The sequence below is a fragment of the Mytilus galloprovincialis genome, chromosome 1, assembly GCF_965363235.1.
Source record: "Mytilus galloprovincialis chromosome 1, xbMytGall1.hap1.1, whole genome shotgun sequence".
Taxonomy (NCBI): domain Eukaryota; kingdom Metazoa; phylum Mollusca; class Bivalvia; order Mytilida; family Mytilidae; genus Mytilus; species Mytilus galloprovincialis.
In genome coordinates this window covers 96,343,209-96,370,704 of record NC_134838.1, presented here as the reverse complement: position 1 = coordinate 96,370,704, position 27,496 = coordinate 96,343,209, and the positions used below count along the sequence as shown (strand labels likewise).

Here is a 27,496-nt window from a genome sequence, read left to right as displayed (position 1 = left end):
TGCAGCTGGTGGCAGTGGTGGCTGCATTTATATAACCACTGACTCTATAGAGGGAAAAGGTACATTATAGGTAAGTTGTACAGGTAACAGATGGTCTGACAGGTTCTACCACTACTGCAGCTGGTGGCAGTGGTGGCTGCATTTATATAACCACTGACTCTATAGAGGGAAAAGGTACATTATAGGTAAGTTGTACAGGTAACAGATGGTCTGACAGGTTCTACCACTACTGCAGCTGGTGGCAGTGGTGGCTGCATTTATATAACCACTGACTCTATAGAGGGAAAAGGTACATTACAGGTAAGTTGTACAGGTAACAGATGGTCTGACAGGTTCTACCACTACTGCAGCTGGTGGCAGTGGTGGCTGCATTTATATAACCACTGACTCTATAGAGGGAAAAGGTACATTATAGGTAAGTTGTACAGGTAACAGATGGTCTGACAAGTTCTACCACTACTGCAGCTGGTGGCAGTGGTGGCTGCATTTATATAACCACTGACTCTATAGAGGGAAAAGGTACATTACAGGTAAGTTATACACATATTTCAGGTAGGATAAACAAGCCAGCCACATTAGGTAGATAATCTTTCCAATTTATAGTCCTTCAAAAGCAGATGAAGATCAAAGTCACTCTTATACAGACTAATTTAAAACCCTGGAGAAACTTTATAACTTTTTTAAGAGATGTATAGAAAGATTTTGTCCTTCTAAATGAGAAAGTAGTTTGAAGCTTAACTTTCCATAAAAATCTTCTGTATGAGATGTTTTGGACATACAGTTCCAATGTTATCAATCTGTTATTGAATTTTCATAACATTTTATAATTGTATAAACAGTACTTTCTGGCATATCAAATTATAAGCCTAGTACCTTTGATAACTATATTCAATAATATTATAACTTTGATGAATTTTGTCTTCTTTGAAGTAATGAAGACATATCTTAAATGATAGATTTGATTTTTTAACAGGTAAATGGAGGGAATGGTGTGAGTTTAGGAGCTGGAGGAGGAGGCAGGATGATGATTTATTATAAAGATGTTCAGTTTTGGCAAGGAAAATGGACAGCTTATGGTGGACTTACAGGCTCCAGTCCAGGAGGGGCTGGAACTATATACCTACAGGTAAACAAAAACTCTTAAAAGACAATTGAAGGAATGAAAATAATCCAGAAAAATTAATGCATGCCTCTACCACAGATAGTTGAAACATTTAGCTTCTTTTAAATTTAGTTCATCTTAATTTTCAGATAAATATTTGATTTTAAGTTGTATTTTGATAAACAGTCTGCATGAGTGTTATAATGCATCTATCAATAATTTCAGGATACTATTACTGATGTTATAAACAGGACATTGATTCTAGATAACCATGGTCAGTCTGTTATCCAAAGTGAGATCTCAACTTATACATTGTCTGGGTATGAGGCTGACCCAGGTAGAACATGGATATCTGATAACAATACCAATCACTTTGAAAACTTGAGGATAAAAGGAAAAGCTAACTTGGCATTACATCCTTCTCTTACAGAGTAAGTAGTCGGGTATTATAAATAGTGTAGAACTTTAGTCAGATTTTTATATCTGAACTTGTACCTTGTCAACTCTATCTTGTGGTTGTATTGACTATTGTTACTGATGTTTTGACAAAACACTAAACTTTTTAATACAATTTCAGTTCATGCATTCAGAACAGAAAAACAAAGACATTAAAAAAATGATAAAAGAAATAGATAAAAATGTCAATAGCAAGGATAATAGTATTGTCAAAAAATTTGCAGTAAAGACACACCAGCATCCTTGTCAGTGGGTTTAAAGTCTGTGCAGTATATAGTGGTTTTGACATAGCCCACAATTTTATTATTTCAGGTTTAATATATTATTTTTGCTCTTAAACCAAAAAAAAAACCACCAAGATGCATTTTACAAAAAGCTAGTGTCAAAATGTGGAGTTAGCAGACAGGCAGAATTACCAGACATGACAGTACATATAGCAACTGGTAAAGTGTTCTGCAAAAACTGAAATAAAATAAGTTGCCACACAAAAAATATTTTCTATAGTAGTATTACAAATGCACAGAACTATACAAGGCACAGCATATTACCATCTTCCCAAGTACACTTGATAGAGAAAGTCATTTTCAAAATTTTTCTATAAATGTTGTTTTAATGTTTTACATACATTAGTAGGTCATGGATTTTCAATGTGCATTCTCCTAAGCAAAAAATACATTTTTGAATCCTATACACAAGAATAGTAATGATTATTTTGTTTCAGTCCTTTCCAACTTAAATCGTTGAAGTTTGAGGGAGATAAAACTGGTGTACTACATGTAGGACCTGGTCAAACAGTTGTTGTACAACATCCAGATGACTTGGAGTTTTTGGTTAATGTATATGTCTATCAGGGAGGTACCCTCATATTACCAACTGCATTTGACTGTTATGGCATAGATTTAGTTATTTGGTGAGTCATTATTGAGAATTGATGAAAATGTGTTGATCTATATTTTGCATTGAACTATACACGTTAACAACTTGTTTGCATGGTTATACAGAAATGACCATCACATTTTAATGTACAGAAATTATGGATTGATTGTTTTATTATATATATAGTGTTTAGCTTTTTCAAAACTTTACATTTTCATTTTCATATATATCTGCATGAAATAATGATTAAGATCAATATTTGTTACTGAAAAGGATGCTTTAATATACTGTAGATTCATTAATATTTGTTGGATACTAATTTTTGTGGAATTCATGGGTACAGGGGAACCATTAATTAAAATGTTCAACGAATTACAAGTTTTCTGATGGAATGTATGCAGACTTTGACAAAACCAACAAATTTTATATCTACACATATGCAAGTTTTGCTCAATCTACGAAAATTTGTACCCACGAAAATAAATAAATCAACAGTATGCTTATTTAATAATCTCTATCAGGAGATTTAAGTTTGGTTTCTTTTATTCTAGGGGCACACTAGGTGTTGTGGACATGACTATTGGAAATGGATGTGACCTTCACCTTGGTTCTACAGGAAATACCCAGGGTATATCTACAGTCAGTCCAACAGGAATATTTGACTTTAATACACTGACTGTGAAAGCTGGAGGTGAAGTGACTGTTACGCATGATTTGACTGATGGCACAAGTAGCATGGCTATTATAGTGAGTATTGAATTAGTAAGAGGGGGACACGGGGGGAACTAATATTGATAAAAAGAAGTATTGATACTCAAATAGAATGACTATAACAATGAGCAGGGAAACAGAGTAGGGGTAGACAGTAGATAAGAGATATGATTAACACAAATAAAAAAGTTATAGGATAGTTCAAACATTGAGTAGTGAAAGACTAGCATATTTGCACAAACAGATCAGCCAAAACAATATTATAAACAAAGCAAGTTATTTTTTTTTTTAGCAAGCACCTATTGTTTGGAAGTTATATCAGGAAGACATTTTAACATAGCATACACATACATCTTATTTGAAACAGTAGCTAAACATGATGTCTAAAATATCTTTAATAAAAATTAAACGCTAATAAACAGATCAAGAGTAGGTCATGCAGTCTATGTTGATATCAGACATCTTTTTATCTAACTTTCAAGTTTAAATTGCAGGCTAATAAACAATGGTTGCAAGGAGGAGACAATATCAGACATCTTTTTATCTAATCTTCAAGTTTCTGTTTTTCAGGCTAATAAACTATGGGTGCAAGGAGGAGGCCATGTCCATGCAGTGCATGTTGATATCACAGCTGATACTCTGATAGTAGACGACCTTGGAAAGATAATTGGAGATATACATAATGCAGCCTGTAGCAAAGGAGATGGTTATAGTTCATCCACTGGAGGTTCAGGTAAAACCAGTTGGTGATGCTAAGAAAATTTAATTAAAGGCATACTGTGGATTTATTTATTTTCGTAGGTATCAAATTTAGTGGATTGCCAAAACCTTGCACATACGTGGATATATGTTTTGGTTGATTTGCCAATCTCTGTATACAAAGCCTATTGAAAATATGATCTTCGTTGAACATTTGAATTCGTGGTTCACCTGTATCCACTAAACCCACTAAAATTGGTATCCAACGAATAAAAATGAATCCACTGTACTCATTTCATGAATAGTGCACAACTGAATTAAATGTTGTCATTCAGTTTTACACTACTATGGATTCGTATATTTGTGGGTACCAATTTCATGGATTTAAGAAAAATTGTTAACTCTTAGATCTTATATTTAATTTGATGTTTTACAAATTTCTCCACACAAGCCAATTGAGAATTTCACTTTTTATGCCCCATTTATTGTGTCCCATTTATGGGCATTATGTTTTCTGGTCTGTTCGTCCTTCTGTCTATCAGTTCGTCCTGCTTCAGGTTAAAGTTTAGGTTAAAGTTTTTGGTCGAGGTAGTTTTTGATGAAGTTGAAGTCTAATCAACTTGAAACTTAGTGCACATGTTCCCTATGATATGATATGATCTTTCTAATTTTAATGCTAAATCAGAGATTTTCCCCCATTTTCACAGTCCACTGAACAAAGAAAATAATAGTGCCAATCGGGGATCCGTGTACTTGGGACACATCCTTCTTGAACATGAAATTATGACCATGAAATCAATTAAAATTATTATCCGATGAAAAACAATGAAACCATAGTAATAATAAATTCATTATGAATAAGAGAGTTTTTCAATGAATAAATAATACTCCTTGCGTTTTAGGACCTTACTTCTGCTTTCAATTGTCCAATTTCTTCTGTAAACTAAACATTTTATTCTTTTGTATGCATAAGAATGTTATTTCTATAATAAACAGGTGCTGGACATGGAGGCAGAGGTGGACAAGGCTCAGGACAAACAAAAACAGGTGCCCCTTATGGACAGGTATTTGATGCAGTAGACAGAGGTTGTAGAGGAGGAGATAATGGTAATGCCAACACGGGAGGCAGAGGAGGAGGAGTTATCACCCTTAAAATGACTACTATACTACAAAATGATGGACAGATTAGTGTTAATGGGGAAAATGGAAAATCAAGTAGTGCTGGTGGTGGTAGTGGTGGTTCCATCAATATTGACACCAATAACATTAAGGTTAGAATCTTTATTTTATTTTTATCTCAACATTGACAAATAAGGGGAGATAAGTCGGGTTAATGTTACTTTTATAATGCAATTTGTTATGAATTAACCGGTTTTGTTTGTCTCAAGAAAATGAGTCACTTGAACCCAATATTTTTGGGGGGTAATTTTGAAAGCAACATTATGAGATCTATCTTTTATCTTCCAATTTTATCTTTAGTTTTCTATCAAAACAGTATTTTCCTTTTATAATCTATACAAAATCTTACAATTTTGAACAACCTGTAGCTCAATAATAAATCTCAGTGACCCATGCTTTTAATTATGTTTTAAGAAAAGCAAGATATAAATTTTTGGCAATGATTTGATAAGATAAATTGTTCTTAATTTAAACCCTCACTGTCCCCATCTACCTTAAAGAAGACAAATGTCTATCCAAATTGGTGTTGCCAAACTAGCTGGTAAAGAAAGATAAAATTATCAAAGACTGTAGTTGCTGATCTATATTAAATCACCTTCCTATTAAAACTGTTCATTTGTAGTAGTTATTAAGTGGTAATAATTTAAGTGTTCCATACAAGTTTGTTTTATTACTTATTTTGCTACCAGGGTTATGGAGAGTTCCAATCTATTGGAGGTAATGGCAATGGAAATGGAGGTGCTGGATCTGGAGGCAGAATATCTATGGAATTCTCACAGAACAAGACTTTCACTGGACAGTTTGATACATATGGTGGTCTGGGACAGAATAATGGCAGTCCAGGAACATCCTTCTTCCATCATAAAGGTATATCTAACATGATGATAGATTTAGATCTATCGTGCTTATTTTCATCAAATAATGCCATGCCTACAATAGTCAGAGGTGTGAAATTGTTTGCTGGTAAAGTTTTTGTTGGTTAATGCAGATCTAAATGAAGTATTAACCACATCAACTTATACACATGCCATAAAAAAACTATAGTTTTGATCCCAATTTTACAATTTACTAAAACATGAAAATGTGAATGTGTTGGGAGATGATGTCTTCTTCTTAATATTTCCTGTTGTTTTGAAAATTACTAAAGAATCAAATGCCAATATTTAAAAAAAGAGAAAAAAAATGTTCCAAAAATATTTTATGATTATATATATGTTATTGATTTTTTTTTTTTAACTAAATATGATTTTATCTGCTTTATTAACAGTATATGATCACACAACCCTATTGCTGAACAATTTAAACAGGGGACCAGCGGGTGATACAAATACAATAGAGGATTATCTCCACCTTGATTCTGATCAGCTTAAAGCATGGTTCTTACCTGAACATGGCAAACATACATTTGCAGGTATGTAATGTAAAATCTTAAGTATTTTATTTTTTTGTTTTTTGTTCTTTTTTTGGGGGGGGGGAGGAATTATACTACGGTGGATTCATTTATTTTCGTGGGTACCAATTTTCATGGATTGAGGAAAACTAGCATTTGAGTGGATATTGGATTTCATAGTTATACCGAAGTCTACATACATTTTGTATGGAAAAGTTGTAATTGTTTGGACATTAAAATTTTTGGTTCCCAGGTAACCATGAAATCCATGAAAATTGATATCCAACGAATAACAGATTCCAATAGTATGAAATGACTTTGTGAAAATTTGGTGGTAAAATATACCATAAAAATATAGGTTTTGTTCAACGTTTTCACAAGTTTTGTGAACTATCTAATTGTGCTAGAATTTTCATGAAAATGATATTTATATAATCATGATAATAATCTATTCCAAACTTATTTCAGGTATCAAAAATGAAAAAAAGAACTCCTAAATTTTTAAAAACCTATCTTTGTGATAGCATTTCAATGTTAATTGATATATAGATATAAGAAAAAGGCTTTTCTTAAATTTATTCCAGTTGTCAAAAAAAAAACCCAACTTTTTAATAAAAAATTAGGATTTTTTTTAGAAATGTCTACTTAGGCTAGGCTTTAAATAAATAAAATGTGTGTTCTGTTATTTCAAAACGATTGAAGTACAAATTATTATTGCTTATCTCTCATTTGTGAAAATACCCACCAAAACACATAGTGCTTGGATGTTAACAAATTTATATGTATCAAGATTGCATCTTCAACTAATTGCTGTCAATATTGACGAAAGTTGACAACCAATGAACATAAATTGTTTGTATTCATAAGCCTCTGTCCTCAGACAATTATGTGCACAACTTGTTAGTTCATATATTCAGTTTCATTTCCTTGAGAAATTTATGTTTTATCTTGCAGGGTCCAACTCTAAATACCATTTTGATGAGCTACAGATTTATGGAAAAGCTCAGTTGGCAGTACTAACAGATCCAGTAGAAAGTGAAGCTACAATTTATTTTGAGAACATGATCGGAGATAGATCAGGAGCCATACATGTAGGAAAAGGACAAGTGATGGATCTGGAGAGACAGAAAATAGATCTCCCTTTCAGTGTCCATGTATATGATGGTGGTTACCTTGGTTTGGCGCCAGACACATTCATACATGGAGTGGATATCTTCTTAAATGGAACTTTGGCAAATGTTGACAACCTGACCTTACATCACGAAGGAAAACTCTGGTTGAATATAGACGGACGAACTAAAGGACTGGATGCTAGTACCTACAGTTTTCAGTTTGTACATGTTAAAAATGCTGGATATCTTCACATGATCAGTGACCCAGTTTCTGAACCCAGCATATATTTTTCCACAGTTGCCCTTAATATTGATGGAGGTGGACTGGTACGAGGAACTTATGTTGTTTTTCACTCGGAGAACATTACAATAGATTCAGGTGGTACTCTCACTGCTGATGGATTGGGTTATGAACAAGCAGATGGTCAGAGAACAGATTCCTCTGGTAATCCAAGGAAGGGATTACATGGTGTCGTCAATCCTGGACTTGGTCTTACTGGTAGCCTTGGTGCATCAGGAGCTGGCCATGGAGGAAGTGGAGGAAGAGGATTTTGTATGTTTACCAAATATTTATCAGATACTTATAAATGAACTTTGGTGACTGAGTTCATGTCATCAACAATTTTAATTTTCCATCAAATAATGAAATAGAATGTTACCTGAAAATGGGTTTTAAAAGTTCAACTTCACTTATCAAAAAAATGTAAATATTATTTTTTCTCTGAAGCTGTATCTTGCTTAATGTGATTCTTATTATACCCCCGCTTTAAAAAAGGGGGGGTATACTGTTTTACCTCTGTAAACAAATCGACAACTTCCTGTTTACCGAACACTTGTATGATTTTACACATGATAGCCAAGTTGAAAATTTTCGTCACATTTTTCTCAGGAACTACAATACAAGGATTTCTGAAATTTGGTTTCAGGATTTATATAAGTCAGCTATACCGTGTGATGTGTTTTCAGATTCATCACTTGACAACTTCCTGTTTACCGAACACTTGTCTGATTTTACACATGATAGCCAAGTTGAAAATTTTCGTCACATTTTTCTCAGGAACTACAATACAAGGATTTCTGAAATTTGGTTTCAGGATTCTTATAAGTCAGCTATACCGTGTGATGTGTTTTCAGATTCATCACTCGACAACTATACCCCCGCTTTAAAAAAGGGGGGGTATACTGTTTTACCTCTGTCTGTCAGTCCGTCCGTCCATCAGTCCGTCAGTCAGTCCGTCCCATGAAACTTTCGTCACATTTTTCTCAGGAACTACACATCCACCCTTTCTGTAATTTGGTATCAACATTTATATATGTCAGCCATACTGTGTGATGCGTTTTCAGATTCATCACTTGACAACTTCCTGTTTACCGAACACTTGTCTGATTTTACACATGATAGCCAAGTTGAAAATTTTCGTCACATTTTTCTCAGGAACTACAATACAAGGATTTCTGAAATTTGGTTTCAGGATTTATATAAGTCAGCTATACCGTGTGATGCGTTTTCAGATTCATCAATCGACAACTTCCTGTTTACTGAACACTTGTATGATTTTACACATGATAGCCAAGTTGAAAATTTTCGTCACATTTTTCTCAGGAACTACAATACAAGGATTTCTGAAATTTGGTTTCAGGATTCTTATAAGTCAGCTATACCGTGTGATGTGTTTTCAGATTCATCACTCGACAACTTCCTGTTTACCGAACACTTGCATATTTTTACACTATTAATATTATCCACTTGCGGCGGAGGTATCATCAGTGAGCAGTAGCTCGCAGTTTCACTTGTTATTTTTGAAAGAACTATTGATAATGAAATTAAGCAGCAGATGGCCATTTGTGTTGCGTCATCTGATTAAATTTTTTATCAACAATTTAAAACTCTCAGTTATCTACCTTAAAAATCCTTTTAGTTCATAAATTCTAAATGTGGAAATTCACCTTATTTTCCTAATATTTAGTGCATTTGTATATTCAAAGAAAAATAAAACTGTTTGAATGATGACCAGAGCTTTCATATGATTTTTTTCAGATAATGATAAAGGAGGAGAACCCTATGGAGATTTATATGAACCCACATTATTTGGCAGTTCTGGAGGAGGTCATGTTGGTGGAGCTGGCGGTGGTAGACTTTGGTTGAATGTGACCAATACTATAATGATTGATGGGACTCTCACAGCCAGTGCTGAGAATGGACAGACACAATACAATTACAATTCAATAGCAAGCACTGGTTGGGTAACAGACTACCCTTCTGGTGGTGGTAGTGGAGGAAGTATATGGCTCCATTGCTACAGGATAACTGGGTATGGAACAATTCTGGCACATGGTGGAAATGGGACCAAGGGCACCTATAGGCACACCGGTACTGACGGCAGTGGCCACACAACTTATCCATCAACATCTTACGGAGCAGGCGGAGGAGCTGGTGGAAGGATTGCTATGTACTTTCAGAAAAATGATACATTCAGTGAGTTTCGATACCTCGCCAATGGTGGGTGGCCAGGGTTAGAGAATGCCGAGGTAGGAGGACCAGGTACTGTCTACTTGTATCACACTAATGAGGACCACAGGACTTTGATTATTGACAACAATGGGGCTCCTGAACCATTAAATCAATATGTCAACTGGAATGATGTGACAAAGGACGGTGGACGTGCCTGGATTCTGCCACAGTCTGGTATACATGATTTTGCTGCAGGTTCCTACATCTTCAGGTTTGAGGAAATTCAAATTTATGGCAATGGCCACCTTGCTGTATTGAATCCTTCAGAAATTAGTGTGATTGATGCCGCAGTGTCTGGATCTGTTAGCAATATTAATGTTACCATTGATTTCAAATATATGATTGGTGACAGGAGTGGCACAGTACATGTTGCAGACAAGCAAGTGATGGATTTAAATAGAGAAGAAATAGACTTGCCATTTAATTGTTATGTCTATTTTGATGGATTCCTAGGCCTTGCTCCTATGACATATGTTCATGGAGTTGAAATACATTTGGCAGGTGTTTTGGCAAATATTGAAAACATAACTATTCACCATGGTGGATATTTATGGTTACAAAATGGAGGTAGGACCCAGGGAAATCCTTACAGTCACTATACCTTTGATTACGTTCTTGTCCAAGATCAAGGAAAGATTGATTGCACAACAGATGCAGTGACAGACATTGGAATTTATTTCCATCTGAAGGCTGTAACTGTTGAAGGAGGTGGAATAATACATGGAACTCACATGACATATAATGTGGCAAATGTCACTGTCGATGCTGGAGGTGTCATTACAACAGAAGGGAAAGGGTATATAACATCCCATAGTAATACCACACACTTTAGTACCTCAGTACATGGACATGTCAACCCTGGAAAGCCTCTTAGTACCTATGGAGGGGGAGGACATGGTGGGAGTGCTGGTGAAGGATATAACTCTCAGAGGGCGGGGTTTGCCTATGGTAATATCTACGAACCAATCAAATTGGGTAGTTCAGCTGGATCTGGAGGAACAGGGGGAGGTGTAATTTGGATGAATGTGACGCATACAATACATATTGACGGAGAGGTCAACTCTGAAGGTGGTGACGGCACTGCTGGAGGAAGTGGAGGTAGTGTCTGGATGTTCTGTGAACTCATCAAAGGTTACGGTAAAATAACGTCTCATGGTGGAAATGCCACACATAGTAATGGAGGTGGTGGAGCTGGTGGCAGAGTGGCAGTCTACTTCAATAGAAATGAAACTATGACATCTTTCAGATTCCAGGCAATTGGAGGAAAAGGTGGTGCATCAGGTGAAAATGGCGGTGCTGGCACAGTATTTGTCTATCACATGGGTGAGGATCATAAAACTCTGATTATTGACAATGGAGGTCACCAGCCAAAAGACAAATTCAATGTTATTGATGATTATTCTGATTTGTCTTCTGACAGCTGTAGAACATGGATTTTACCAGAATCTGGTGATCATTTCTTTGCAGGAGGTGGCTACAAATATCACTTCCAAGAATTCCAAATGTATGGGGCAGCACACTTGGCTTTCTTGCCTGAACCACTTGATAATGTAGTTGATGTATTTTTCTTGTACATGATAGGGGACAGATCTGGAACTGTTCATTTAGGCAACAACCAAATTATGGATCTTAAAAGAGATGAAATTGATCTGCCATTCAGTGTGAGGGCATATGCTGGATCATACTTAGGTTTGGCTCCTATGACAATTGTACATGGTGTCAGTATCTGGATGCATGGAGAACTTGCTAACATAGACAACATAACTTTACATCACAATGGTCTCCTGTCATTAGAAAGTGGGGGGTTTACAAAAGATTTAGCTCCTGATCACTTCCAGTTTAACTGGGTCAGAGTACAAGAAAATGCTACCATCAGATCATTAACTGATCCTGTTACAGAACCGGGAATTGATTTCCTTGTTCATTTCAGTATGTATGTTGAAGGTGGAGGCACCTTTGTTGCCACAAATGCTTCAATTCAGGCCATTAATATCACTATAGACGATGGAGGTGCATTACATGGAGATAGTCTGGGTTATAGATCAACTGATACACAAGCAGATATCATAAACATTGGTAAAGGAATAACTCACACTTCAGGTTCATCTGGAGCTGGACATGGTGGTACGAGTGGTCGAGGGGCAGGGACAACCCTGACTGGACAACCATATGGACATCTATATCAGCCTTTTATACATGGTAGTGCTGGTGGTGGAGATGGTGGCCAAGGTGGTGGCATGCTGTGGCTAAATGCCACCAATATGATAGAGATTGATGGACGGTTGAGTGCAAATGCGGGTGATGCTAAGGCAGCAAGTGGCGGTGGTGGCTCTGGTGGCAGTGTTTGGATTTACTGCAGAGTTTTTAGAGGTCTAGGAACTATTGCTGTAAATGGTGGCAGTCAATATTCTGGAGGTTCTGGTGGAGGTGGAGCAGGAGGGAGGATTGCTGTGTACCTGTGGATAAACAATACTTACCTCGGGGACTATGAGTCACATGGTGGTAGTGTTAATCTGGCTACCTCTCCTAATTCTCAACCTGGTGGTCCAGGAACAGTACTTCTTTATCATGTGGAACATGATCATGAAACACTATATATTAATAACGATGGCCTGGAAAGTGATGTAGGAATGATAAAAGATTACACAGACCTCAGTGAGGATAGCTTCAAGGCTTGGATTCTGCCTAATGCTGGACAACATTGGTTGGCTAATGAAAACTACGATTTCCAGTTTGAAGAGTTGCAAATATATGGAAATGCGCATTTAGCATTGCTTCCTGAACCATTTGAAAAGGGTGTAAGCTTACATTTCCAACACATGATTGGAGATCGTACTGGCTTTGTTCATGTTGGTAATCATCAGGTCATGGATCTTAGGAGAAAGTTCCTTGATACTCCTTTCAATACATATGTCTATGATGGAGGCTACCTTGGTCTGGCACCCGACACAAACTTAGAACGAGTCTTTGTTCGATTGGAAGGCACAATGGATCATGTGATCAATATGACTCTCATTGATGGTGGTTCGTTACGCCTTCATCTGACAGGATCCACAAACAACCGTGATAGACTTAACTATCACATTAATGGCACAACTGTTATAAAGGCCAAATCATATATCAACTGTTCTAACCCCAGGGCACATGATGACCAGTACCAGTTAGTGTTAAACCACTTACGTGTAGAAGGAGGAGGAGCTATTAATGGATCCTTCATGAGAATACAGGCTACAGATATGTTTGTGGATGATGGAGGAATTGTTAGTGTGAACAATGGTGGTCACTCTACAGATCAAGGACCAGGTAAATTATTTTAATATGTTATAATGTTATAATTTAATCACTTTACAAACAATCACCTGTGACTGAGTACAAACATTTGCTCTAGTCTTCCATAATACTTCCCCTAAAAGATATCAGATCATATGAACTGATTAATTGTTTTCTATTTATATGCTTAATTTTGTAAAAAAAAAAGTTCCATGTATATTTTTGCATTAGAATACAATTTTCCTGAAATTAAATATGAAAGAAAAATACAAAAAAATTACCAAAAGTATTTGTAAAGAAAAAGAAATTTCTTTCAAAATTAATTATTCAGCTTTGATTGCTGTTCTTCAACTCAATAGTCACAATGGAGGCTTCAACACAGAGCAAAAGTTCATGACAGTCCCTTGCAGCAGTTTGAATTGAATTCAAGCATATCAGATCAGATGAACTGATTTTTTGTATTTTCTATTTATATGCTTAATTTTGTAATAAGAAAATATCCATGTATATTTTTTGCATTAGAATACAATTTTCCTGAAATGACCAACTTCAATATTGTTATAGGAGTTGGACAGTGGCATAGGTATGGGGCAAGTGGTGCCTCCCATGGTGGTACTGGTGGCCAAGGAGCATGTAGTAACCACCTATCATGTAAACTGTCTCGTAGTAAAGCCTATGGAGACCTCAAACAGCCCCTAGAGTTTGGAAGTGGTGGTTCAGGTGCTAGAGGAGGATCAGGTTGGTTGTATTGCTTTTATTATACCTAACAAAGATCGGTGTTTCTTAATTGATAAAGCCATTATTTCTTGTCTAATCATTTTCAGAGCAGTCCTAAAAATAGGAGCATATCAAAATCTTGATTTTTTGTTTGAAAGTAATTAATAACTGAACAAAGTCTAAACATGAAAGTATTTAAACGAAAATGTTAAGAGAAGCGTTGTCTTCAAAAACGAGCACCATAGTATATTATTTAATTTATTTTTGCATTGCGCTCTGTTATTTTGAGGTTTTGTAAAAATAGGCATAGAAATTTTACCAGCATCTTTTCAGAGATAGATCATAAAACAAAATATCTCATTAATAAAAATCAAAAGATATATGTGTATAAATTTAAAGGTGATTTTCATTTATTTTAGGTGGAGGTCGACTTGAAATAAAAGTGCAACATACTCTGAAAGTAGATGGCTATGTAATGGCCAACAGTGAGGATGTACTCTCTGTGTCTTCATGGTCTGGTGCCAGTGGAGGCAGTGCAGGAAGTATACTCATCAACACTGTAAACTTTACAGGTTAGTTATGAAAAAATAAATTTGCAAAAGGCATAATGTGATTGTATTTATTTCAAATGTTGTTGAACTGGGTTTTCCAATATATCTGGTAATTAAGATGGACAGTTACAATATGTGTCAAAAGGCAGTTAACAGTTTCTGTGCAATATCTTATAAACCTTTCAAGCAATACTTTGCAAATTTTACTATATTAATGTTCTTACTGATAACAAAATGGAGGTCAAGTTTGATGAGGAAGATTTTTACTTTTATTGTTCAGGAGTTATGGTTCTTTATACATTGGAAAATGGCACTTAATCATAATGTCTGACACTGTTTAACCAATGTTTTTTTCAAATTTTGATTTGTTTTTTACTGATTGCAAAATGGAGGTCTTGTTCTATATTGGTCCTTGATTGATTGGAAAATGGGTATGGGTATATTCATTTGAATTTGTAAATTTATTGAGGTTATGTTAATTTGATTGTGAATTTGATTGTGAATATCTTTATTAGCCCTTCCATGTAATAAAATATTTTAATATTTTTTATGATTGTTGAAGTGATGTCCTTGGTTTACCCTCGGATGGAATATGCCCTTGAAATATAGGCTCCTAAATCCGTCATTATTAAAGGATGCATTTATGTTAGTTTCTGAAAATATTCAAATTTATTGTCTGTTACATGTAAATAAGATCATATGCAAAACTGATAATTATGACATGAAATTAAGATTGTTGCAAAACTTTATTTTTTGTCGAGCCTGCAACTTTTGTTGCAGAAAGCTCGACATAGGGATAGTGATCCGGCGGCGGCTACGGCGGCGACGGCGGCGACGGCGGTGTTAGCTAACTTCTTAAAAGCTTTATATTTTAGAAGGTGGAAGACCTGGATGCTTCATACTTTGTATATAGATGCCTCATGTTACGAAGTTTCCGTCAGTCACATGTCCAATGTCCTTGACCTCATTTTCATGGTTCAGTGACCACTTGAAAAAAAAGTTCAAATTTTTTGTAATGTTGAATTCTCTCTTATTATAAGTAATAGGATAACTATATTTCATATGTGCGTACCTTGCAAGGTTCTAATGTCTGTCAGACAGTTTTCACTTGACCTCGACCTCATTTCATGGATCAGTGAACAAGGTTAAGTTTTGGTGGTCAAGTCCATATCTCAGATACTATAAGCCATAGGGCTAGTATATTCGGTGTATGGAAGGACTGTAAGGTGTACATGTCCAACTGGCAGGTGTCATCTGACCTTGACCTCATTTTCATGGTTCAGTGGTTATAGTTAAATTTTTGTGTTTTGGTCTGTTTTTCTCATATTATATGCAATAGGTCTACTATATTTGTTGTATGGAATGATTGTAAGGTGTACATGTCTAGCGGGCAGATGTCATGTGACCTTGACCTCATTTTCATGGTTCAGTGGTCAATGTTAAGTTTTTGAGTTTTGGTCTTTTTATCTAATACTATATGCTATAGGTCAACTATATTTGGTGTATGGAAATATTTTATGATCTTAATGTCAGTCGCGCAGGTTTTATTTGACCGTGACCTCATTTTCACGGTTCATTGCACTGTGTTGAGTTTTTGTGTTTTGGTCTATTTTTCTTAAACTATAAGTAATAGGTCAACTATATATGTTGTATAGAAGCATTGTTAGCTGTACATGGCATGGTTCATCTGACTTTGACCTCATTTTCAAGGTTCATTGGTCTTTGTTTAGTTATCTTGGTTAATGTTAAGTTTATGTGACAGTTGTTATAAAGGTTAACTTTATACTTAGGACTATCAACATAATATCAATGATTAGTATAGAAGGCGAGACATTTCAGCGTGTGCACTCTTGTTTTATTGATTTGTTGCTTCAGGAAGTCATACAGGACATATTCAAGCTCTAGGAGGTGTGGCTGACATCAGTATAGGTGGAGGGGGAGCAGGAGGGAGGATTGCCTTGTACCAGAATACCCACCACACCATTCCCCCATACAGAGGATTCTTTGATACTTATGGGGGCAGAGGAAATTCCAACAAAGGATCAGAAGCTGGTGCGTCAGGTACAGCCTTCATCCAGAACACAGAGACAGGTTACTCAAAGCTTCTTGTAGATAATCATAACCAGCTTCCAAGAGATGAACACTCAGCACTGTTGAATGAGGGTTATAGAACAGATTTGACAATCCCAGAGTCAAGTTACTCCCAATCAAGCTTATACACATCTACCAAAGGACATAAGATCACATCTACATCTAATACCTATGTCTATGGCTATCCATGTTATAGTGGAAACTACTATCTCATGTACTTGTTTGACCAGACACTAGCCAGTGAGAGTGGACAGATTTATGTAGCCTCTTCTGGCTCAGCTACAATAACAGTAGAACTAGTGGCAGAAGCCTTTGTAACAAAGCTTAAAATTTATCCTACAGCCAGTTTCCCATCAAGATTTAAGGTTTGTTGGTTAAATTGATTTATTATTTTAATTGATAAATACTTCACCTCCTATAAAAGAGTAGAAAAACAGTATTGTTTTTTTTTCTATTCATGGATTTTCAATTATCTAAGTGGAAAATTTAGCATCGGTTCTTGGGGTTTAAATTGGTTTAAAACTTTGAATAGTTCGATAAGCACATAGTCCAGATAGCCTGACTTGGTATTCTCTTAAAATATGGTGGAGTTAAACTAATCATAGATGGCAAAAAATGTCCCCTTGTGGATATTTTCATAATTAAGAAGCATTTCATACAAATAATTTATTTAAATTCGTTTTTCCCATCACTTGGCGTCCGGCGTCCGTCGTCGTCCGGCGTTAACTTTTACAAAAATCTTCTCCTCTGAAACTACTAGGCCAAATTTAACAAAACTTGGCCACAATCATCATTGGGGTATCTAGTTTAAAAAATGTGTCCGGTGACCCGGCCAACCAACCAAGATGGCCGCCATGGCTAAAAATAGAACATAGGGGTAAAATGCAGTTTTTGGCTTATAACTCAAAAACCAATCATTTAGAGCAAATCTGACATGGGTAATATTGTTTATCAGGTCAAGATCCATCTGCCCTGAAATTTTCAGATGAATCTGACATTTCGTTGTTGGGTTGCTGCCCCTGAAATGGTAATTTTAAGGAAATTTTGTTGTTTTTGGTTATTATCTTGAATATTATTATAGATAGATATAAACTGTAAACAGCAATAATGTTCAGCAAAGTAAGATCTACAAATAAGTCAACGTGACCAAAATGGTCAGTTGACCACTTTAGGAGTTATTGCCCTTTATAGTCAATTTTTAACCATTTTTCGTAAATCTTAGTAATCTTTTAGAAAAATCTTCTCCTCTGAAACTACTGGGCCAAATTAAACCAAACTTGGCCATAATCATCATTGGGGTATCTAGTTAAAAAAATGTGTCTGATGCCCTGCCCAACCAACCAAGATGGCCGCCATGGCTAAAAATAGAACATAGGGGTAAAATGCAGTTTTTGGCTTATAACTCAAAAACCAAAGCATTTACGGCAAATCTGACATGGGGGGTAAAATTGTTCATCAGGTCAAGATCTATCTGCCCTGAAATTTTCAGATGAATCGGACATCCTGTTGTTGGGTTGCTGCCCCTGAAATGGTAATTTTAAGGAAATTTTGCTGTTTTTGGTGATTATCTTGAATATTATTATAGATAGAGATAAACTGTAAACAGCAATAATGTTCAGCTAAGTAAGATCTACAAATAAGTCAACATGACCAAAATGGTCAGTTGACCACTTTAGAAGTTATTGCCCTTTATAGTCAATTGTTAACCATTTTTCGTAAATCTTAGTAATCTTAGAAAAATCTTCTCCTCTGAAACAACTGGGCCAAATTTAACCAAACTTAGCCATAATCATCATTGGGGTATCTAGTTAAAAAATGTGTCCGGTAACTCGGCCAACAAACCAAGATGGCCGCCATGGCTAAAAATAGAACATGGGGGTAAAATGCAGTTTTTGGCTTATAACTCAAAAACCAAAGCATCAAGAGCAAATCTGACAGGAAGTAAAATTGTTGATCAGGTCACGATCTATCTGCCCTGGAATTTTCAGATGAATCGGATAATCGGTTGTTAGGTTGCTGCCCCTGAATTGGTAATTTTGAGGAAATTTTACTGTTTTTGGTGATTATCTTGAATATTATTATAGATAGAGATAAACTGTAAACAGCAATAATGTACAGCTAAGTAAGAACTAAAAATAAGTCAGTATGACCAAAATAGTCAATTGACCCCCTAAGGAGTTATTGCCCTTCATCATGTTCATAGTCAATTTCTAACAATTTTCTTAAAATTTGAAGATTTTCAATAACATTTTCCACAGAAAGTACTGTTATAGATAGAGATAATTGTAAGCAGCAAGAATGTTTAGTAAAGTAAGATCTACAAACACATCACCATCACCAAAACACAATTTTGTCATGAATCCATCTGTGTCCATTGTTTAATATTCACATAGACCAAGGTGAGAGACACAGGCTCTTTAGAGCCTCTAGTTATCTTCCACCTCTATGTTAAATCCATATGCATGATTTTTTTATAGGTTATAGGTTATAATGGAGCCACATCTTTTGTTGTAACCACCAACTATGTAGAGCCACGTAGCCCCATCATCCAAGGATCTTACTTAGAATTGCCAGTTATGCAGACAGCTACAAAATTCCAGTTCCTTGTCACATCTACTCGCTCCTCATCATCTAGTTGTTACTACAGAGCTTCTCTTACAGAAATAGAAATATTTGCTGATGCCAAAAATGTTTTTGATAGGTATGTCTTAATGAAGATATGCCATTCATTTGTTTATATCATTTTAAATGGAGTCTGAAAATGTGAAAAAAATTTATTTCTATTAAAATGTACAATGTTAAATTATAGTAAACCTTGGAAAGAGTATCTATGAATATTTTGTGTCTATAACATAGAAAAGTCAAGTTATGCTAAAACAAAAAACACTTTTGAAATAATTTTATTTGTTTCTTACATATGATACAGGTAACAACAGCTTTTAATGATGTTTGCATGTCAGAAATTTGCCATCAAAATATAACTCTTGATTTAATTTTTGTTCCATTTGTTTTTGAATTGAGTGAAGGTTTTATATTTTTTACAGCGATTCTGCATTTTGAAATTTTGGATACTATCTTAAAGTTTAGTACATTTGTTATTCATCATTCTTATACAATGCATATTGCAAACAAAAACAAACTGACCAGATTTTGACAGTTGTAATTTAAGCTTGAATGATCTTAGTCTCCTTCATGGAATATTTGATAAAAGATTTTGGCATCCAACCAATGCACCACATATTCTTTAGTAAATGAGCTCTTAACTTTCCATGAACCATAAATATTAAACTTTCTGTTTCTTTTAAGATACAAATACACTGACCTAGATGGAGCCACCACATGGATCTTTGCCAAGACAGACAATGAACAGTTAGATTTTAATGAAATAACAGTACAAGGAGGTGGACATTTGGCCTTTAATTCTTCTGTTAGTCTGACGTCACCTGTAGATATAAATGTAGGAACATTTGATGGAGATAGAACAGGTAATAAGCTCATTATTCCATTTTCTTTTTACATCAGTGGTCCTATTACTTTTTGTTATCGTCTTTTTTAAGGTTACTAGTATAAGATCAACTCTGGTCAGTGATACTTTTAGGTTTGGAGTAAGTGTAAAGATATAAAGAAAGAAAAAAGGTAACATATATCCATTGAAATGTAAATGTTTATTAAATATATGATTGCATATTTCTTATAGGACTATAAATTTTTAATTGTCTATGGGAAATTGTAAATATAGCACGGAACTGGTTAGCATATTTATTGCTGTCACTGTATTTTGTATTTTACAGGTTACATCCACATCGGATACAATCAAGAGCTATCCATCAATTACACAAATGCAGATATTCCTTTCAACACACACGTGTATGAAAATGGCAAAGCAACCTATCCTCCCAGACCGTTCTTCTATGGGACACATCTATATACCTCGGGAGAGGTAAGGCTTTACCACCATCAACATGAGTAACAGATCAAGATTTTATGATATTTATTTAAGAAGTTAAGATTTAAACAGAAAAATGGCAAAAATTATGTCACTTTTTGGTTCTAAAGCACAATTAGGCTCATTCTTGTATCTACATTTTTACTGAGTTTTATTTATAAAAAGAAGAGGAGGGATGGTGCTTCTGGACTTTTGTCTTTTCATTGATATTTGCCAATAGTATATGTTAGTTTATTATGGTTATTTTATTATTAGCACACCATCTTATAATGACCAAATAAACATACTGATAGTTTTGACTGTTGCCACATATGGCAGTAGCATTTTTTTTATCTTGTTGATTTCTATTTTTAGATCCAGGGTATAGAAGATCTGTATGTATTTGATGGAGGCAGTGTTACTGTAGACACTAATGGTAGTATAGGTATGACTACACCAGCCAGAGTGTCACTAAAATCTTTACATGTACAGGACAAGGGCACATTCCAGATGGATTCCTACACCAAAGATAACATGTTTGTGATGGATTCTACAAATGTCACAGTATGTTATTTCTTATATGTCTTGAATAATACAAGGTCACATTTGAGTATATTTTGTTTATTTGTGATTGCTATATCATTGTTGAATATTGTAGATCTCTGTTATCTGCTGATACAGCTTAGTGCATCTTCAACTTCATCTATTATTCACATTTTTTTTTTACAAAATTAAATAATCAATTTGCAGACTTATTAACATTTTATATAACACATTATATGTTGACATGATTATTACAGATTTATGGAGGGGGACATTTCAAGGTCAACACTGGACTAAACATGACAACTCACCATTTAATGGCCATTTTCTCTGGAGGACTGATTGATTTAGATGGTCAAGGTCTTTCACAGCCAGAAGATGTTGGACCTGGATATGGAACTGGTAAATACAATATTTGTTGTGTTAAAAATAATTGTAACAGCACCTTAGGATTATGATAGGGCATGTTAATTTAGTTTTATCTACACAAAACATTTCTGATAGGTCTTTTGCTCATAGAATAAAGAAGATGAGCTACGAGTGCCAATGAGAAAACTCTCCATCTAAGTAATAATCCATCATGCCTTTTTACTCAGAAATACATCACAGTTCATTATTTAAATTTTTTAAACAACTTATATTGTTCATGAATTTTGTTTGTTTGTTAAGGAACAAGATTGCAATACACCTTATTGTTATTTTGAAATCTTGCCAGTTAACCTGTGAATCTGTGCCGCTTAAACTATTCATGTCAAACAGCGATCACTTTTGAATAGATAATAAAATAAATATTTTGTATTGTGACCTCAAAATTTCACTGGAACCATTGTGATGGCCAGTAATGGTGGACAAATAGCGATAAGGTGTTTCCATCCTATATAGTGCAGTGTCATAGACAATCTGCCAAAAATTTTTTCTTCAATTTGTCTTTAAAATGGATGTAGTGCACTATGTTGATAATCATTTATTTACAGGGCAAAATAAATTGCAGTCAATTTAGTAAAAAGGAATTATGGATTGATATTCATAAGACAGCATCATCTTGAAAATATCTTTAAACTGTACATTATTGGTCAAAGGTTTTTGACTCACAATAAAACTATCACAGTGACAAGCATGAATATTAAAGGACTTTTGTAATTATTTAAAGGATCTCTGACAGGAGGAAGTGGTGGTGGCCATGGTGGCAGTGGTGGCCGTGGCACTGATGCATATACTGTAGGACAAGGATATGATTCGATTTACACACCAGTTAAATATGGTAGCCCAGGTGGATATGGCAATTATAGAGGTATGATTGGAATAACCACAAATTTGAAACAATGAGAATAATAATTCTCAATATTTCTGTACTCCTTCAAGGGAAGTTTCAAGGAGGGAGTTCTAAAGGAATCCAACTTTTTATCTCACTGTCCGTCTCTGCATGAGGCTTATGTTGTATTTTTGATAGGCAATATCAATGTAGAAAGCAGTTTAAGCACAACAAAACTTACAACCTTTGAATAGAATACTGATGGTTTCCCATTTATACAATGTTAAAGGGAGATAATTTAGATTGCATTATCAAAAATAAACTAAGAAAAATAACCCCATCAATTTATAATTAAAAGTAAAATATTTAACTCCAAGGAAAATTCACTTAAAAATTTATAATTTAAGAACTATCACATACTGGTTATTAAGGTGGATGAGGATGTGTTTCAAATTATTATCCATAATATGATGGTTTCTGAAATATTAAAATTAGGAAGTGGCAGTTAATTTAATTCATATTGACCAAGTTATTTAGATTTGTACTTGATAAATAATGTGAATTATCGAGGGCTTAAGATGCATTACTAATTTCAATAGTCAACATGAAAATGCAGGTCATAACTTATGACTTCTGAGAATAAAATCATTTCAGATTCTCTCTACTTTGGTGATAGTACTCATCGTAATACGTTGGTGCGAGGCCACATTGGTGGTGTGAGTGGTGGCAGGATTTACTTGACAGGAAGACATGTTGATATTGATGGGGAGATAACTGTTGATGGACAACCACCAGAGAATCAACTAGGAGCTAATGCTGGTTTGTATAATGTTTGAATTGTGTTCTTTTTCACAAATCTACAGATTTTCTTGCCAGAAAAAAATATGAAAAAAGTATGTCTTTGTTTATTTTCCCAAATTGACATCTAGCCTGTGTAAAAGTATTACACCTATTTTTATGTCTTTGATACATGTTTTTGAAATGATCGTATCCTGTAGATTTGATACAAAAGTTTGGTTTCCTAAATACATAGAATATTGAAGTTCATCTAAACCAACAATGGCCTTATTAAATAGAGCATCCAAAACATCTAAAGTTTACTTGGCTGAAAACAGTGGCATTATTAAATCTAGTGAAACTACATTATTTGGTTTCTGTAAACTTTAAACAATAGCACTACCTTCTTGGTAGATGATATCCTTAAGGACAAATATGGATGTACAACAATGCTGATATCACACACAAAATGATATCCTTTCAGACATACCAGTTCTTTTTTTAATTTCATTTAGTATTTTATTTCTTTCACTGGTTGCTGACCTGCAATGTATTGATAATGTCTAACACCATATTGGGTCATTTTTTATTTAAAGTTTGTCTGTTTATTTTAAAAGAATTGAAATAAGACTCCTTTTCTTTGGCAGAAAGATGATCAACAGTTTTAAAATAATTTGGCCAATTTGACACAATTATTATATTAACCAACAGTAACTTGATATTTTATTATTATATAGGAGGAGGATCTGGAGGCAGTGTATGGATTGTTTGTGACGAGGTTGTTGGACATGGAGTTATTACAGCCAATGGAGGGAATGGCAATGGTCAAGGAGGGGGAGGAAGTGGTGGAAGGATCTCTATACAGTCATCCAATACCAATAAACTCAATATTACACTCAAAGCATATGGAGGTAGGTTTTTATGCCCCATTTATTAAGCTGCATTTATGGGCATTATGTTTTCTGGTCTGTGCGTCTGTTCGTCTGTCCGTTCGTCTGTCTGTCCCGCTTCAGGTTAAAGTTTTTGGTCAAGGTAGTTTTTGATGAAGTTAAAGTCCAATCAACTTGAAACTTAGTACACATGTTCCCTATGACATGATCTTTCCAATTTTAAAACCAAATTAGAGATTTTACCCCATTTTCACAGTCCACTGAACATAGAAAATGATAGTGCGGATGGGGTATCTGTATACTATGGACACATTCTTGTTTTAGAATGAACTTGAGCATGGAAATTGGGAATGTGATAGAGACAACAACCTGACTAAAGAGTAGAAAAAAGCCCCAAGAAAATTCCTCACAAAAGGTGGGCTTCAGCTGGCCTCTAAGCACAAAAGGGCACTATGTTCAGAGAAAATGGATGTCACACCAAAGAATGCTAACTTAAAACTTATAAATAAGATGATGTGGTATAAATGCTTATGAAATAACTATCTGTCTACATGTAACTTATTCACAAACACATCCTTTTCTATTAGATTCTGATGCAGAATGACTACTTAAGTTAAACTTCGTGTAGTATTGGTTTTGTCAGTTAATTTATGAAAGTTTTTGCTTACTTTCATGTTAAAAATAAAATCTTATTGATTTTAGCTACAATAGGAAATAAGATTTATAATAGCATTGTTGGGATAATTACTGCATTGTGTGTGTATGAACCTATTAATTTTGATTTGAAAAATTTGTGATGAATTTTACAGGTATCAGCAACTTTGAAAGTGGTGGTGCGGGAACAAAATATGAAGAATTGTTCAATGCTACAAATAAAATGGCAATAAACAAAAAGCTTACAGTTGACAACAATGGTCATACCTACCCAAGAGCAGCTAATATCCAACATGGAGACCGTCGTAACTTGTTGAATGGTGTGTACGATGATATCAGCCAATCAGGTGGTATAACCTGGCTGTACCATGATGACCCTCAGTATAAGTTTAATACTGTTGTGTTACAAGGAAACGCACATGTAGCTATACTAAGTAATACGTCTGTACAAGATATTGATATCAGAGTGGAATATCTAATTGGTGATACAACAGGAGTGTTGCATGCTGGGAAAAGACAGACATTTGGATTTACAAATGTGGATACTTACATGCCTATCAATATTATGTGCTACAGGTAAATAGTGTAATTTTTTTTAAACTGTATTCATTTCTATTCAAATATGTTTTATAATTGGCAAAGAGACATTCAAATTATACATTATAATTTGAAAATATTGAGTACTATCCCTTTTTTGTTGTTTAAAAGTTTAAAATACAAACTAAGCATTCTACTGTTAAAGTACGTTATTTAATTGAGTTTACTCTCTATGTTTGAAAGGTCATATTTTTGTTGTCAGACTTGACGCATAACAGATAGATTGTTACATTGCATTTCATCTAAGATATTTCCTGTTTTTATACCCCATTTTGTTCCTTTCGTTCATTCTTCCTTTTGTCAGTCCCGCTTCAGGTTCAAACTTTTGGTCAAGGTAGTTTGTGAGGAATTTGAAGTCGAATCAACTTGAAACTTTTAATACACATGTTTCCTATGATGTGATCTTTCTAATTTTAATACCAAATTAGAGTTTTTACTCCCAATTTTACCATCCACTGAACATGGAAAATGATAGTGCTAGTGGGGCATCTATGTACTGTTGACACATTCTTATGAATAATAGCAGTGAATTAATCACAAAACTTTCATTATATTTGTATGCCTTATACAGATACAGTTTCCTAGAAATACCAGAAAGAATAGCTATGAGAGAAGTATGGGCAGAAATAAATGGTACAATCATAGGCTTGGATGATATCTCAGTGGAAAATGAAGGAGAACTTTATATATGGTCATATGCTAACACTGAGGGCTTGTCAGAAGGATCTTTACAATTAACCAACATTTCTGTTAAAGCTGGAGGAAAATTTGAACCACTGACTGCAGAAAAAGTCATCAATATCACAGTGGTTAGGGTCCTTGTCAATGGAAATGGCTATGTCAGAACCAATCACCTTAAACTCCATGCAGTCAATGTGACCATCGATCTTTCAGGTATATAAACGTATGCCCAGCCTACAACAGTAAAGGGCAAATATGTTTCCCATCTGTCTGTCCATCCCATAGTTTTTGTGTAAGGTTGTTAAAGCAGTTAATTGTGTTCATTATGAATAAAATTATTTAATATATTAACCAGATAAGTGTTTTGACACATATTTCATGTTTCCTGTGTCTGTGTCATTTGGTCATTTGTGGACCATTGGCAAACATACCACATCTTGGAAATGTGATAGTGTGAGCAGGGCATAGTGTCCTATGAACACTTGTTCTTGTAATAATCTATTTTGATTCATAATACTAAAAGAAACCCACTATTTTTAGAGCTGCAGGATGTTTTATAAATAAAAAATGAGGACGTCGGTGGCCAAGTGGTCTAAGTAGTTAATTCTTTAATCGCTAGCCATCAAAGCTGAGTTTGTGAGCTGGAAATCCGCTTATGCAGGTGCACTCAACTCCAATCTTAATTTACTAGGATTGTCAATTTTCCTATCAAAGATCAGTGGTTTTTTCCAGGCACTCCAGGTTCCTCCATCAATACACCTTATCGCTGTTTGTCCCCCATTACGGGACATCAAAAAAGTTCCCATAAAATTTTGACATCATAATAGAAAATATCTGACCATACAATGGAAAAGTGATTGTTGTATGATGTCAGAAGTAGAAGCAGGACAGATTCTCGGGTCAAGCGGGACAGATTTCCAAATAACAATAAGCTGTATAAATAATGGCCGCCATGGAATAGTCCAAAAGCGGTGCTTAAAAATTGCATCAAAACAAAAACAAAAACAAATGGTACAAAACAAAAATCGAAAAATTAAATGATTAAAAAATGGTGAATTTGTCTTTCTGTTAGACTTAATTGCTATTTATTCATCAATATTCTTTGCACATTCTGCTTTCAAGTCTTCAACATATTTATATCTTTTATTTATTTTGTAAGGATTAGAGAAGTGAATTTTAAAGTAGAAAGTAAATTTGCATATTGAAGTCAGTCTTTATTTTCTCAGGTGATTTCCATGCTGATTTTACTGGCCATGCTGGAGATATAGGACCAGGAGCAGGTTTAGCCCAGTCTAATCATGCTGGAGCCTCAGGGGGAGGTCATGGAGGCAGAGGAGGAAGATCTTATAGAGGATATTTTTCTGCTGTGGCCTATGATTCTATATACATACCTAGTGAGATGGGAAGTGGAGGTGGAACAGGTTCTAATGGAGAGGGAGGCAGAGGTGGAGGTAAGTTTGAGACTTATTAAGAGTGTTACTTCTCTTAAGATTCTATATACATACCTAGTG

At 34.9% G+C, this 27,496-nt stretch overlaps 1 protein-coding gene across 1 annotated transcript; it reads left to right on the top strand.

Annotated features, from left to right (window-relative positions):
- The first annotated feature begins 466 nt into the window (after positions 1-466).
- Positions 467-27,456, top strand: LOC143063127 (uncharacterized). The gene is made up of 25 exons (XM_076235137.1): positions 467-530; positions 974-1,126; positions 1,328-1,533; positions 2,280-2,468; positions 2,986-3,181; positions 3,716-3,878; positions 4,841-5,115; positions 5,713-5,890; positions 6,291-6,434; positions 7,368-8,078; positions 9,564-13,340; positions 13,872-14,045; positions 14,444-14,596; positions 16,451-17,031; positions 19,144-19,367; positions 19,973-20,151; positions 20,458-20,606; positions 20,967-21,155; positions 21,392-21,536; positions 22,285-22,425; positions 23,041-23,205; positions 23,901-24,074; positions 24,863-25,283; positions 25,876-26,198; positions 27,212-27,456. The coding sequence occupies exons 2-25, from the start codon at positions 1,022-1,024 to the stop codon at positions 27,454-27,456; spliced, it is 9,207 nt and encodes a 3,068-aa protein (XP_076091252.1). The 5' UTR covers positions 467-530; positions 974-1,021.
- Positions 27,457-27,496: the final 40 nt, after the last annotated feature.